General features: G+C 38.1%; 1 protein-coding gene across 1 annotated transcript in view; it reads right to left on the reverse strand.

Moving 5' to 3' along the window:
- Positions 1-1,203: 1,203 nt before the first annotated feature.
- The window catches only part of LOC124709358 (small subunit processome component 20 homolog), a 186,548-nt gene continuing 171,787 nt past the window's right edge, over positions 1,204-15,964 (reverse strand). The window contains 5 exon segments of the mRNA XM_047240836.1: positions 1,204-1,436; positions 1,522-1,791; positions 2,155-2,361; positions 6,659-6,909; positions 8,678-8,999. Of these exon segments, the coding sequence (XP_047096792.1) occupies positions 1,287-1,436; positions 1,522-1,791; positions 2,155-2,361; positions 6,659-6,909; positions 8,678-8,999 (1,200 nt within the window). The 3' untranslated portion in view covers positions 1,204-1,286.

Genomic DNA, 15,964 nt, shown 5'->3' on the forward strand with positions numbered 1-15,964 from the left:
TTGCTTTGATCTGATAAGTGCCGTTCTCTTTGTTATAGGTATTTACGTCACTCTAAGCTGAAAACGCATTATTGAACTGTGTCATGCATTGTTTGTCACATTCTGATAATGAGTGTTTACGACCTGTCGCCACTTGCAGCATGGCTATCTTTTGTGCATGCGCCGCTTAAAAAAAAAAAAAAAAAAAAGAGGAATTGTCTCATAAGCGAAACAATGGCAACAGACTGCTATTTGTTGTTACTTACACTGCTGCTTTCTTTGATAATGATCAACAAGAAACAAATAATAGACTGCATATGATAGAAGATGTTCTGAATGAGAGTTTAGTGAAAATTTTTCTCTGTTTGAAAATCTTTGCAGACGCCTCTTTAGTACATTACATTCTGCACAGAAATTAGAGTCATCTTAAATTTAAAAATCTAGTCAGTTGGCATGCTTCATTTCTGACTGCATCACTATTCAGCATAAGAATAATACGAATATAAACATGACACGATATGTATATTCTGCGATTGCTATTGTCTCACTCTAGTTTCGTAGTTTATTAGGCAGACAGGATTTAAATGAGATAGCAGCAAACACAAAAGAATACATGGCACAATGTTTACATTCTTCTACCTTTTCTTTTAATTTATTTACTGACGCAGAGGTTTTGGTGCCAGTATTTATCTTTGTGCCTGCAAAGCATGCCTGTGTAGCGGCATATATATTCGATGGCAGAAGTTAGTTGTGACGGCACCTACCAACATTTTTCAGACCTTACGCTTACTTTGCACTTGATTCTAAGCCACAGGCGGTTTTTTGGATTACAAATACTGGAAAAAAAGTGCGGCTTAGATTCGAGTAAATATGGTACTTTGTAATGAACACCTTGTATTATCAAAGTGCTTTGGATTTTGTCAGGTTTTCTGTCAGATTCTTTTCTGCCACCAAAGCAATGAACCTACTGGAGCTAATATAAGTAACTAGACTTGCAGTATTCCTGAATGTTTTCAATGGCTTGAAAGATTTAACCCCAGTCCAGTCATTTGACTGACTCCAAAAATTGCTCTTCAAACTGCAGCTTGAAAATGTTTTAACACTGGAACTTCTTGGCAGATTACAATATAATAGACAAGAAATCTTAATATATAATTATTGACTAACAGAGACTTTTTGTAAGTGAAACATGAAAATACTAAAAAATAAATATATTTACACTTCTCAATGACTTATTTACATTACAGATACTTAATATTCAAAATTTTCTGGAAATATACAAAATTTATGCACATGTTACATAAAACTTATATAATTTCATCAATGGATAGTTTATCACTGTGTTTTCTCTTCACTGGTTTTCCTTTAAAGGCACTTATCTTCTTCTTTTTGCTATCCTTCCTCTTTAACTGCTTTTTAATTCTTCGTTTTGCAGCCTTCTGTGGTTCTGTCACAACCTGAGACAAACCGAATAAAATATATGTAAACTGATTGTACACCTAATTCAGAATATTAAAATGTCATACAGTGTGCATGGCTTACCTCTTGAGCTCTGATTTTTTTCCTGTCAGCTCGACGTGCAGTTAGTGACATCTGAAGCTTTGTAAAATGATGAGTGTATTCATCTGTACCCACTTTCTTCTTAATTATATCTGCTACTTCTTTAGCTAGGCGACGTAGTTCAGAATTTGAATCATCAGAACTTGTTAGCACACGGACCAGAGGGGGAAGAAGATGATGCAAGTACAACGGAAGCTTTTCTTTCCCCAGATCGACTGCCACAGCTCCAATCCATTTGAAAACAGCCTTTTGCTAGAACATTAAAGGTTTAAGATGGTATATTTTAACACGTTAACAGGTTAAAATGTCTATATTACATTTCAAACAATGGAATGTAACAATATGAGAGAAGAAAGGAAAGTTGCGACTCACCATATAGCGGACATGCTGAGCGATAGGCACAATAAAAAGATTCACACAATCATAGCTTTCGGCCATTAAGGCCTTTGTCAGCAGCACACACACACACACACACACACACACACACACACACACACACACACACACACACACGCTCATGCAAGTGCAACTTGCACACACATCTGCAGTCTCAGAGAGCTGAAACTACATTGAGTTCAGTTACATTGTTAAAAAAAGGAGCAGAAAATCACTTACCAGTGTAGTGGATTGTGGTGAATATATTATCTCATTATTTAAAATTCTTCTCATTCGCCGAATCATCCATACAAGAGATAATTTTGATTTATATTGTTCCTCATCATCTGACATCTGTTGCTCTGAACCAAATACTACGACTTCTGGAACATCTTCTTCCTCTAAATATTTTATGACCCTCGCCAAATAAACCAAATCTTTAACCACCTGTGAATGTCAGACACACCATTCAGATTATGTAATTTATGAACACAGCTTTATTCATATAGACATTTAGGGAGAAAGATTCATGATTTGTCTGAAAAATCACAATTCTAAAGGAAACTCGTTTAACCCAGAAAGGTAAGGGTAACTCAAGGAATTCCTCAAGATTTTACAAATTCTTACATAGATATACTGAATAAGTTTGTTTCTGCTTAGAGGAGTAATTGCTTGAGAGGTCACCACAATGAGCTGAGCTGGTATATTGTTCACTCAGTCATAGATGGTGCACCTCAACATTGGCACACTCTATGATTTGAAGGCCTCTACTTCTTTTGTTTCCAGTACAGGCTCAGACCACCTATCATATGTTTCTCCAGCCTATATCCCTATCCCATTCAGTCTGCAGTCTGCTTTCATACTGTATTGTAGTCAATCAGTGTTTCATAAAAATTATGAAATGCCATGAACAAATGTCTTTTGGTTAATGAAAAAAGCTTGTTATTTAAGCTGTAGAGAGTGGAATTTTGAAGAAAGAAAGGATGTTGCAAAACAGTCTGCTATTTTATCATCTACAATGTCAGATTTTAAAAAACAAAGATCGTCTTACTGGCTGTGCCTCAGGCAAAGAAAGAAAAAGATGACATCAGGATGAAATTCTCTGTCTCGAGGAGTGCTCATTGCTCACTCAAGTGGATAAATCAGTGTAGAGGACAAAACACTTCTGTGGATGATTTCATGTTGAAGGAAAAGGTCAAGTCATAGTATTAAAAAAGGTCACATCATCATGTTAAAAGTAATCTGTGAAGGGAATGTCAGCAAGGCCAATTCCCTTTATATTGAATGGAGTGATGAACTAAAACAGCTTCTGAATGGCTACAACCCATACAACATAATCAACACAGAAGAAATCAGACCTTTTTATAAGTATCTTCCTGATTGCACATTAGGAATCAAGAACAAAAAGGGTCTTGGAGGAAAACTAAGCAAGGACAGAATAGCTGTCCTTCTATCCATCCCATGGATGGTTCTCAGAAGTTGAAACCACTCATAGTAGGGACAACTGAGAAACAACACTGTTTCAAGTGAATAAAATCACTTCTCTCAACTGATCACTCAAACACAAAATCATGAATGACGACATAATTGTTTAATGAATGGCTGACCTTGGTTAATAGTGCTATGAAAAAGGGGATATGCAAAATTTTACTGTTTTTGAAGAACTGCATTGTACATAACAATCAACTACCATTAGATCATGTCAAACTGACATAAAGAATGCCATCGTTGGATAAGGGCGTAGTACAAAATTTTAAAACTCTCCACAGCAAAGAAATTCTTTCACTGGTGCTGCTTAGCACTGAAAAATGTGAGAAGGTAAATATAACAGTTTTGACTTCTATAACCATGACTGATGGAAAAATGTCAGCCCTAGCACTCTTTATAAATGCTTCAGAAAGTGCAGGTTTGTAATGCAAAGAGAAAATGTGGAACAGCCATCACAGTTGCGAGAATTAACAAATTCAGTCACATGGAAACTTCTACCTAGCTGTGGCGAGTTAACCTTTGAGGATTTCACTGATGTTGATAGTATCAGTTCCATGGCGTTCTAATTGACGCCGAAATGTTGGTCCATCAAGATGAGGACAAGAAAGACAGGGAAGAACAAGCACTAGCTCCAGTTGCATTTAGCAAGGCAAGGTCACCTGTCCATATACTACATTTCTGCAACATCAGAATGAAACAAGTGGTGACTTCTTCTCACAAGGGAAACTCTCATCACATCCTCCTCAGATTTAGTGGTAAGATGGCTCGGTGGGTAGCCCGCCAGAAACTAAACACAGATCAAGCATGAAAACAGGAAGGAGGCATACTGAACTGTGAAAAAATAAATAAATAAAATAAAACAGTGAACAGTCCAAGCTTAACAAGTGCAATAACAAGAAACAGAATGGCATTGTGGTTAAGTAGTCATTGCGTTTGACTGTAAAACGGACGAGCCATGTTCAAAACTCCCTTGTGCCATTTTTTTTTATTTTTTATTTATCTTTTTTTTACAATATTATGAGAACTGTCCATATGGTCACTGAAATTTTCTTCTTTCTGTAGTCTTGGCGCCAATGGCCTTGCTGCAGTGGTAACACCGGTTCCCGTCAGATCACCAAAGTTAAGCGCTGTCAGGTTGGGCTAGCACTTGGATGGGTAACTATCCGATCTGCCGAGCGGTGTTGGCAAGTGGGGTGCACTCGGCCCTTGTGAGGCGAACTGAGGAGAGCTACTTGATTGAAAAGTAGCGGCTCCCGTCTAGGAAACTGACATACAGTCGAGAGAGCAGTGTGCTGACCACATGCCCCTCCATATCCGCATCCAGTGATGCCTATGGGCTGAGGATGACATGGCGGCCGATTGGTACCATTGGGCCTTCATGGCCTGTTCGGGAGGAGTTTAGTTCAGTTAGTAGTCTTGACCACTCTCATACTATACATTGGTTATAGAATGTGTCATGTGCTACGAATACATTACCGTCACAAGTAAATATGATGAATAGTGAGAGCAGGTGAGATACCACACAGATGCGACAGAAATGAAAACAACAAATAAACGGGTGTAAACTATGTTACAACAAAGGAATTCAAGAGTCGAAACTTTCAAAATCGAACACACCTTCAAAAACGTTAGAAACATCTATTTTGACAGAGCACAGAAAAACTATGTGATTGGGAAACTGTTGCATTCATTTTTTGCAGCTTATGTGACAAACTATTCTGTTTTCATCATTTTCTTGGGAGTGATGATATTCACATTCATATGAACACCTAAATCGGGCACGGAGACACATCTCACTCACCAGTCATACAAACTAGGTGTGTCAATTTCTATCATACAACACACACACTGTTACTAATGCCATGTACGACATGTTTTCCGGTGGAAGATTTGGTTGACTTGTCGCCTTGTCATCAAATGTTTGCAGTTCCCATTTGAAAGCCACTTCCTTTTGCCTAATAATAGAGTAGTTGTGCAGAATAAACTGTCATTATAGGTCCCCACTTTATACCTCGCTGTTGCAAACAGATGTTACATCATGACACAGACCATAGACACAAATTTGAGCACAGCAAACAGTGGAGGGGGGAGGGGGGAGGAGGAGGGTGAGGAGAGGAATAGGTGGGAGGAAGGTTTGATCATGGCTCGCCTGCTTGGCAGTCCAACACCACTGCCACTTAACTATGATGCGTTGCTGTTGTACACTACTCTATATTGCACTTTATGTCCTTGCACCATTCACTGTTTCTATTTTGCTTCTTTTCACATTCAGTACACCTTCTTCCCATTTTCATGCTTGATGTGTGTTCAGATTTTCATGGTTTGTCCACTGGGGCCTCTTACCACTAAATCTGAGGGGGGTGCAATGGGGAGTTTCCCTTGTAGCTCACATTACCATTAAAAATTAGCTGGACAATACTAGATGGAAGTAATTCACTCAAAAGAAAGTCACTACAGTCACTGACTATTTTCCAAAATGACATGTAATGTTTTCACTGGTTTGTTTTTCTTATACTGTATGTATGTACTGTAAGTATACATGCATGTCTTATATTGCACATTATTAAAATAAGGATGAATGTCTACATGTACGTACTACAATTTACTTTCAATCAAAGTCTAGTGTACTTGAATTTTTTTCTCCACCCCTCTCGATTATTTGAACTTTCTCCCTGGTCCCTTGAGTTTCAAATTATCGAGAGTCAGCTATACATATACATTTTAGGATGCATGTACTGTTGATCAAGCACTGAATATTCATCTTCTATAAACAAGTAGTAACTTCCTGACTTTATCATAGTTTCATGTTTTAAACAAAGTAAAGTATGACTATAAGGCAATGAGTGTCCATTTTAAGTGAGGTTCATAATTGTTCCAACAGGTTATTAGAATTGGACATAAAAAATGCAATTTCAAATATATGTCTGTAAAGATTTGTCATGCAATTAAAATCATTACACATTAGTTCAGCATGATACAGAAGAGTCATGGTAACAACACCCTTCCCAAAGGTAGTGAAGAGTTAACAACTTACAGAATTATTGTTAACAACATGAAAAACTATTGCTACATTTTCACTTTTTATGTGTGTAGCTGTCTTAAAACTTCCTTTTTGTAATCAAGCATGCTATGTTTACTCACAGTTCTCAGATAATTGAAATAATCATGTCAAAGAAATTCACAAAACTTTTCAGATGTGCCTAACAATAAAACACAGTAACTTTTAAATTAACTGATGATTCTGCTAAGTGTATACCTGTTCAACAAAGTCATCTGATATTTCAACAGGTTGCAGTTGGGCAGACAGATCCAATATTAGGGATCTAAGTTTTCCAGAATTGTTCAGGAAACCACAGCCATTATAATTTCCCTCATCACTGTTAGTCTTTTTACACACATGAAAGGCCAATCTTTGTGGGTCAAGTGAACCAAAGACAAAGCCCAGGAACTGTGCTGCCCCCAGACGGACCCACTCATGCTCATGTGATAGCAGCAACTTTGCATTTTCTGAAAAGTGAAAATAGATGTATATACAACTATAGAATACAAGACAACTCATAAAACTAGAAAGAGCAATGTTATTTCAGAATATAAGTGATACCACAAAAACAAATCAGTTAAAGTAACTATCTGAAATAGATTACAAGAGCTATTAAATTCACATACACATGGACTGGCAGAATGCACAATTCCAAGCACAGGAAATAACAAAACAGGAATTAAAAACAGTAGGCCCACTACTATCTTTTGGAACAATGGATTCCTTGCTCAGGGTGAAACAGGGAAAGTAACAATGAACTAAGGAAGGGTCTGCCTTCTGCAAGTACACAAATTACTGTTTTGTTTTATTACCCAACCATGTTTCACCACAGTTGGGGCATCCTCAGTGGGCTTTTTTTATTTTCCTAAAATATATACATACAGGTTATTTTTAAGTTAACGAACATAATACATCAGATTTTGTTGTGTGTGCACTTTACCTTTTATATTTTACGTTGTGTGTGTGTCCTGCGGTTCTCAACTAAAATCAGCCACAGGACTAAATTAGTACACCACGTCATCTATAAACACGAGGACTGTTAGAAAATCATCTGAATTGAATTTTTTTTATTAATTATCCAACCTTTAAAATGTATGTTCTGGCAAAACTCTTGGCATATACCTGTTTTTGGCTTTACTATTGTAGTACTTTGCTACTACTTAGCTGTAACAAGTTTGTTTTTATGTACCAAGTGGGCTTTTGTATAGGCTAGCTGAGATGAACCTGTGGACACTGATAAAAGTTCTGTGTGGCTTGGGTATGGCGAACTACACAAAATGTTCAATTTTCTAACATCTCTCCTGTTTGCAGATGACAAGGCGTACTAATTTAGAACTGTGGCTGGTTTTGGTTGGCAGCAATAGGACACAAACAGTGTAAAATGCAAGGTAAAGTACAAATACAATTTAAATGATAATGAAATCTGATGTATCATATTCCTTAATCTAAAAATAACCTGCATGTACGTATTTCAGGAAAATAATAAAAAACCCACTGAGGAAGCCACAACTGTGGTGAAACAAGGTTGGTTGATAAAACAAAACAATTTGTGCACTTGCAAAAAGGTGGAATCATCTTTAGTTCATTATTATTTTTCTTCAAACACAGGAACTGAGCTCTAAACTCCAATGTGACAGAGAGAAAGTAGTCTGGTGAAATGAGAGATAGATAGCGGCACATCACTCGGAACTCAAGTTATGAGGGACCCCATGAGGTATAAAGTAAAAATGTGCACAAAGTTAAGTGGAAGTACGAGGTCAAAGACAGTACATTATAAGTACAATAGAAGCTTGAGTTCAGAAATACGAGAAACAGTTATAGTAAGACATGAAGATGGATAGAGAAGAAAAGAAAATTACAGGTGGAAAGAACAATATAAATAATGTATAGCAAATAGGGTGTAACTGGGGGAGGTGGTAGGAACTTACAGGACGAAAACATAGAAGGAAAGAGGGTGGAGGACTAACGTAAGTTGATTTATTGTAGGTGTCAGGATGAAAGTGTATGTGGGGGAACAGGTTACCATTTTCAGAATTCTAGACACTGACTGTCTGGGAGATGATCCAAATGACTCATGGGACTTAACAAGCACTCATCTTTCTTGAAATGAGAATTAAGTGGGACTATAGCATGATTTCCTCAGTAAACCACAACTCATTAACAAGGGTGTCCCCTCAATATAACTCCATTTCAGTTCTTAAAAGAAAGATATAATTCTGCAACAAATTAAAGTACCTGCAAAACCTTCAACTTCATACTTCCAATTGTTGCTCTTTAGGAAAGATGGACAATGTTCACATATCTTTAGGAGGGTCTGAAGTACTTGAAAAAGCAGGTGATCATTCCTTATTTGCTTCTGTTCCTTCTTAGTTTCACTATTAGCATCCGATGCTGCAGGAACAACGCGAACAAATCTACCTGGTCGATTATCTTCAAAACCTCTACCAAACTGCTGTAACAGAACTGGCAGCACTACTTGAAAACGGGTTTCAAATTCTTGCTTTTCAGCTTGAACAAATAAGCCACAAAGCTGTGCAGCCAGCTGTCGATGTTTCACCTGAAATAGAAATATGCACTGTACATAACTGAAGTAATTTACAACTCAAGATACAAAAAGACTCATAGATCACACAAAAACTAGAATTTCATTAAGTCATGTAGCAGGCTGGTGGTGAATTGTCACCATACTCTGGAGCAGCCTCATGCCTGTGTGTTTTGATGCTTACAAAAGTCAAGGTAATCTCTGTTGAAGATACATTTGGAAACTGTTGCTTAGTTGACAAGTGGAGCAAAGGATGCAATGTGTGTAGCTCTGCTTGCAAAGTGACCAGTGATGTGAAAGATCCTACCCTTTAACACTAAATGCACATTGCTCTGAGTAAATGTAGCTTGAAACTACTGTTCACGTGTTGGGGACGGCCACACAGTCTCACTTAAGTCCTCATAAAGATATTAATCAAAATAACATTCAAATTTATGGACTGAGATGGTTGTCAAAATTATTTAGTAGAAATTGCAGACATACATTTTAACATAAAACTTAACTTTTTCAATTTTCACTGCTGTTATGGAGAATAACAGGGACTAATACAAAAAGTATAGCATCACTAAATCTCTTGCAAATATTCCATAAAGAATAACTAAAATACAAAGTGCAAACAGGGTATCTAATAAAAATTTAAGCCCAATGTCACTTAAGCAAACACAGCTAAGCATCATCTACGGAGACCACCAAAATGAGCCAGAGTCCCAAACCCTATCGCTTGTGAAAATTTAAGTCTCTATAACTCATATGTGGAATTTTTGAAGTTTCTGAATCTGTACTAACTGAAAATTGATTACCTTTGAATCGTAGATGTGGTTGACTCGATGTACAAAGTAACATAGGTTCTGTGCCCAGTAACTGCCCAAGACAAATAGCTACATCATGCCCACTGTAGCCCCTTGCATCCACAATAGTTGTTATCAACAGTCGAAGCTGATTTACTTACACCTTAGAAACACAAAGTCTTAATTTTAACCCAAAAGTCTGACCTGAAATTTGCTCATACCATCAATTGTGCTTTCTGGCAGTGATCAAAATGATGTTAACTGACAAAGAATACCGCACTATTTTAGATCAAATTAATTAATCAAGCAACAAAATTCCTCATCATGTGGGCAAATTAGGCATATAAATGTTATAACTTGCTCAAGTGTAATGCAAGAATCCAAAATGTCTCTGCACTGAATGCTACATAGTGGTATAGGAATTTCTCTACACTGCATTATTTAAATTCATCATTATCAGCCACTTGACATCCACTATGGGATAAAGATCTTCTCTGACTTTTCCACACATCCACACTGCTGCTAAATGTTTGGCCCATCTACCATCCATTTAGCTGGCAACATATCCCAACAGCTTCTGTTTCATTTTCTCTACAATTCAGTCTGATTCATGATTCATACGTTAGTTCTCCTGTCTATCCCAATAATTCCCACCACTTACAGAGCTGCCCTTAGTTTCATTTCCTTTCTTTTAATTTATTTTCCTGGCCATTCACTTATTTAGAATGCAAAAACTCATTACCTGGTTAGTTGACTTTAATGTTAAGTTGTAATAATTTACTTGAGTGTTAACTGAACATTCTTAATTTTATTGTAATCAGTTTGCTGTGCTACTTTTGAACTTGCTCCATTAAGATCATAATTTGGACGTTGAAGTTCATCTGCACCATAGGAAAAGTGTATGGTGTCAACGTAAGTGGTTCGGATAGTTTCCATTAACATGTATCATTCTTCTTTTCCTGTTTAATGAGTCAAAAACTTCCTCAGTGGCTGCTGGGATAGTTTAGGTGAAACACAATCTCCATGACTGACTTCATTTTCAGCACTGAAATTCTCACTATCCTGATGAAATATAAGGAAAGCTGCTGTATTAGCCTTTGTGCTCCTGAGTATACTAAAAACTGTTGACATGATGCCTTGTTCGTCAAGGGTTGTCTAGTACAGATTTTGTTGACACCAAATCATAAGCTTTGATAAAATACATGAATTCAAGGCAAAACATTGTAAAAGTTAGTTAAAATGATTTGCACATAAAATTATACATGTGTCCAACTACTGTGTAAAGAAACAGTAATGTGCCATATTCACGTGCTGTCTAATGCCATCACTCATCTTTTGCTCACATGTCACAATGTGTCATGAGATGCACATGGTCACAATTAATCAATTACTGCAGTTTAGCAGTTTTCAGAATTTACTTAATCAGTGTGTAGATATTCTATATGTAAGATGTCTTTTGAGGGCTCTCCTGTAGGGCTGCTGAATGACACATTGTTCTGAGACTGGCATGTTGAGAAGAAAAGTTATATCAATATTACTGAATTTCAATTAATCGAGTGTTCTGGCACTTGTAGTATCAGTGCAATCAATATTTCCAATTAAATTATCTATTTTCTGAGCCTTAAAACAGTGAATCTGTTTTTATTGTGACACGTGTAGGGGTAAAACTTCAGCACACATGCAGAACCAATTAAATGCCATTGCTATACATTACATTCAGATCTACAATACTGAAATGTAGACAGAGTGTACATCTACAACTACAAAAGTTCAGACTTAACATATGTACACTGAAAATTATATTTTAAGAAAAATATGCAAAATGAAAGATGTTACTTAATCACATAAGGTGGTGGAACTAATGACAGAAGTATGTTTGAAAAACATAGTCATGGCATTACTTACATGAAGATTACTGGCAGCACACTGAAACGTAAATGTGTGTGATATGATATAGAGCAGGACATGCAAATAAACTTAAGTTGTACTCTTAGGTCCTAACCTGACTACTAAAGTGAACAGATTTTTTATGAACTAATAGCCCAACAAATGCCATTTAGTTCATTATTTTCCACACACTATCTGTGATGATCTGAAACTAGTTTGTACATCATCTGGAATAGGTTCAATCACAGCTTTTGTATACTGTTGCCAACTTTCCTTCCACCTTCCTCCTGGACTAATACTGAAGTTTGGCCTATTTAGGTGATATATCCTATACTTATTTACTTTCTAGTTCCCCAAGCCTCTGTTCGATTACTACCATTGTATGAGACCCCTTAATCATTAGTTAGTTAATCACTGGAAAATCCTCCGACCACATTGTGTTACAAACTGGTCTGATATTCACTTGTTTGTTCCCTTGACAACAGCTCCTGTCATTAATGCCTGGCCCTTACTAACTGCTGGGTGTTCTTACACCATCACCTCATCCCTCCACAGGTACTAGGCACTCAACCATTGTACTGACACTGATCAGCCAAAAATTATGATCAGCTGCTTAATGCAGTGCTGGTGCACCTCTGGAATGAAATACAGCGATGATTCTGCATGGCACGGATTCAACAAATCTTTGGCAGGTTTCCGGATGCATGGGGGAAACAGATGTCTACACACAGCTCCTTAAATTATGGGCCAGTGGATTGTGGATAAGGAACTGGCACTCAATAGTGCCACAGCTGGGTTCCGTTGGGTAGCACAGAAATACAGGGTGGTCCATTGATACTGACCGGGTCAAATATTTCACGAAATAAGCATCAAAAGAAAAAACTACAAAGAACGAAACTTGTCTAGCTTGAAGGGGGAAACCAGATGGCGCTATGGTTGGCTCGCTAGATGGCGCTGTCATAGGTCAAACAGGTATCAACTGCATTTTTTTAAAATAGGAGTCCTCATTTTTTATTACATATTCATGTAGTACATAAAGAAATATGAATGTTTTAGTTGGACCACTTTTTTTTGCTTTGTGATAGATGGCGCTGTAATAGTCACAAACATATGGCTCACAATTTTAGATGAACAGTTGGTAACAGGTAGGTTTTTTAAATTAAAATACAGAACATAGGTACGTTTGAACATTTTATTTTGGTTGTTCCAATGTGATACATGTACCTTTGTGAACTTATCATTTCTGAGAACGCATGCTGTTACAGCGTGACTACCTGTAAATACCACATTAATGCAATAAATGCTCAAAATGATGTCTGTCAACCTCAAAGCATTTGGCAATACGTTTAACGACATTCCTCTCAACAGCGAATAGTTCGCCTTCCATAATGTTTGCACATGCATTGACAATGCGCTGATGCATATTGTCAGGTGTTGTCGGTGGATCACAATAGCAAATATCCTTCAACTTTCCCCACAGAAAGAAATCCGGGGACGTCAGATCCGGTGAACGTGTGGGCCATGGTGTGGTGCTTCGCTGACCAATCCACCTGTTGTGAAATATGCTATTCAATACCGCTTCAACTGCATGCGAGCTATGTACCGGATATCCATCATGTCGAAAGTACATTGCCATTCTGTCATGCAGTGAAACATCTTGTAGTAACATCGGTAGAACATAACACAGGATATCAGCATACACTGCACCATTTAGATTGCCATCGATAAAATGGGGGCCAATTATCCTTCCTCCCATAATGCTGCACCATACATTAACTCGTCAAGGCCGCTGATGTTCCACTTGTCACAGCCATTGTGGATTTTCCATTGCCAAATAGTGCATATTATGCCGGTTTATGTTACCGCTGTTGGTGAATGACGCTTCGTCAATAAATAGAATGCATGCAAAAAATCTGTCATCGTCCCATAATTTCTCTTGGGCCCAGTGGCAGAACTGTACATGACATTCAAAGATGTTGCCACGCAATTTCCGGTGCATAGAAATATGGTACGGGTGCAATCGATGTCAATGTAGCATTCTCAACACTGACGTTTTTTAGACTCCCAATTCTCCCGCAATTTGTCTGCTACTGATGTGTGGATTAGCTACGACAGCAGCTAAAACACCTACTTGGGCATCATCATTTGTTGCAGGTCATGGCTGACGTTTCACATGTGGCTCAACACTTCCTGTTTTCTTAAATAACGTAACTATCTGGCAAACTGTCCGGACACTTGGTTGATGTCGTCCAGGATACTGAGCAGCATACAGAGCACACACCCGTTGGGCATTTTGATCACAATAGCCATACATCAACACGATATCGACCTTTTCCACAATTAGTAAACGGTCGATTTTAACACGGGTAATGTACCACGAAGCAAATACCGTCCGCACTGGAGGAATGTTACACGATACCACGTACTTATAAGTTTGTGACTATTACAGCGCTATCTGTCAAAAAGCGAAAAAAGTGGTCCAACTAAAACATTCATATTTCTTTATGTACTACATGAATATGTAATAAAAAATGGGGGTTCCTATTTTAAAAAACACAGTTGATATCTGTTTGACCTATGGCAGCACCATCTAGTGGGCCAACCATAGCGCCATCTGGTTTCCCCATTCAAGATAGACGAGTTTCGTTCTTTTTAGTTTTTTCGTTTAATGTTTATTTCGTGAGATATTTGACCCGGTCATTATCAATGGACCACCCTGTATATGCAAGGTCACTATCATGGCCCTCATACGAACTTAGAACAATTCAGGCCTTCCTGCTAGAAGCTCCCACCACTGTAGGGGAAAAACATTGAGCAAAAAGCGTTTAGTATTCCAGCTTACAGTAGGTGTCTACAGTCATGGCGACTCAGAGATATTCCAAGTCTCTAGCAGAAAGGTCACCACAATTGTCCGCAAATTGAAGGCCATGTGATTCATATCGGCCATGCTGCTAACATGGTTATAAACTGGCCTGCAGATGGCAAAGGTACTTGGTCTGTGCTCCATGAAGTGTTAAATCTATCATCATACTGCTACACTTACATCGACTCTGCTTTGTTGATGGACTTCCTGGGTTGTGCAATTGGTTTACATTCACTGCCAGCTAATGATAATTGTTTACATTTATGTTTCCATATCAGGAGTGGACAAAAAGTGTTGGTAAGCATTTACCCTATGACGCATTTAGTAACGCAATCACCCTTAGTGCTGATACTATGCACCTGAAGTTTCTTGAATGTTGGCAAAAAGAACTGTAACAGTAACAGCAACAAGAACAGCATGCTGCTCTCCAGCAGCTCTTTGCCAACAGTAAAAACATCAGTCGGTAGTCATGACTACACCCATACTGCCATTCACCTGCTTTGACAAGGCTTTATAAAGCTGGGAGGTACACGCCCAACATTTTGAACTGCACTGTTTTGCTTACAGAATTTCTGATATGCAGCAAGGTCCTTTACTCCTGTCTTCTAGCTATTATTTGTATGAAGTGGTGCAGAAATTGTGACCACTCTCAGACCCCAGTGATTCATCTTTCAATGCGTAATGTGCTCTGTTAACGGAACAGTATGGCTGTCAGATGCATCTTCCAGCTGTAAGACTAAAGTTTAAAGCTCAGCACAATTTCATTTATAAAATTCTGGTATCAAAAGTAGCTAGCCATCCGAGACTTTCCATTATTTGAAAAGTAGTTAGTCACTGTCATGAGCAATAGCCAGCAGATGATACTGACTCATCATCTTTTTCTTGTGTCTCTGTCTCATCAGAGTTCACAGTCACCCAGATCATTGGCATCTCCTGAGAGACTTAAGTACATCAATCACAAGGATTCTCTCTCTCAGCAAGAACTAAATTCCTTTTTTAGTAGTAAATGGGTGGGTCAAGAGCTTCTTTCCACCTCAACATTGAGGCATGTTCCACACATGTCAGTGAAGTTCCAGTCGTGCCTTCCGGTGGGGCTGTCATACAAGGAACAGTGGTCTGCAATGCACCGCTCACTGTCTGGCTTGTGGCAAATGTGGACATCTGGCAGCTGCATGTCAACATGCCACACGCTGGCGTCTTGTAAAAACACAGTCTGGTGAAGACACATCTCTTCACATAATTACATCAGCTGGGCAAACAATGCAAATACCACAGAAATTGACACTGGTTCTCACCTTCACTGACTTTTTACAGCTGTTCACTGCAGTTGCTGTGTCATTAATCAGTGAAGACACACTTTGGTGGCTCAGCTTATTGCCTCAGAAAAGGGCTCAGAGATGGGTTGTGTCTTACTGGCAAAAGAGAATCCTTCTCCACAAAGA

This window comes from Schistocerca piceifrons, chromosome 1 (assembly GCF_021461385.2).
Source record: "Schistocerca piceifrons isolate TAMUIC-IGC-003096 chromosome 1, iqSchPice1.1, whole genome shotgun sequence".
Taxonomy (NCBI): domain Eukaryota; kingdom Metazoa; phylum Arthropoda; class Insecta; order Orthoptera; family Acrididae; genus Schistocerca; species Schistocerca piceifrons.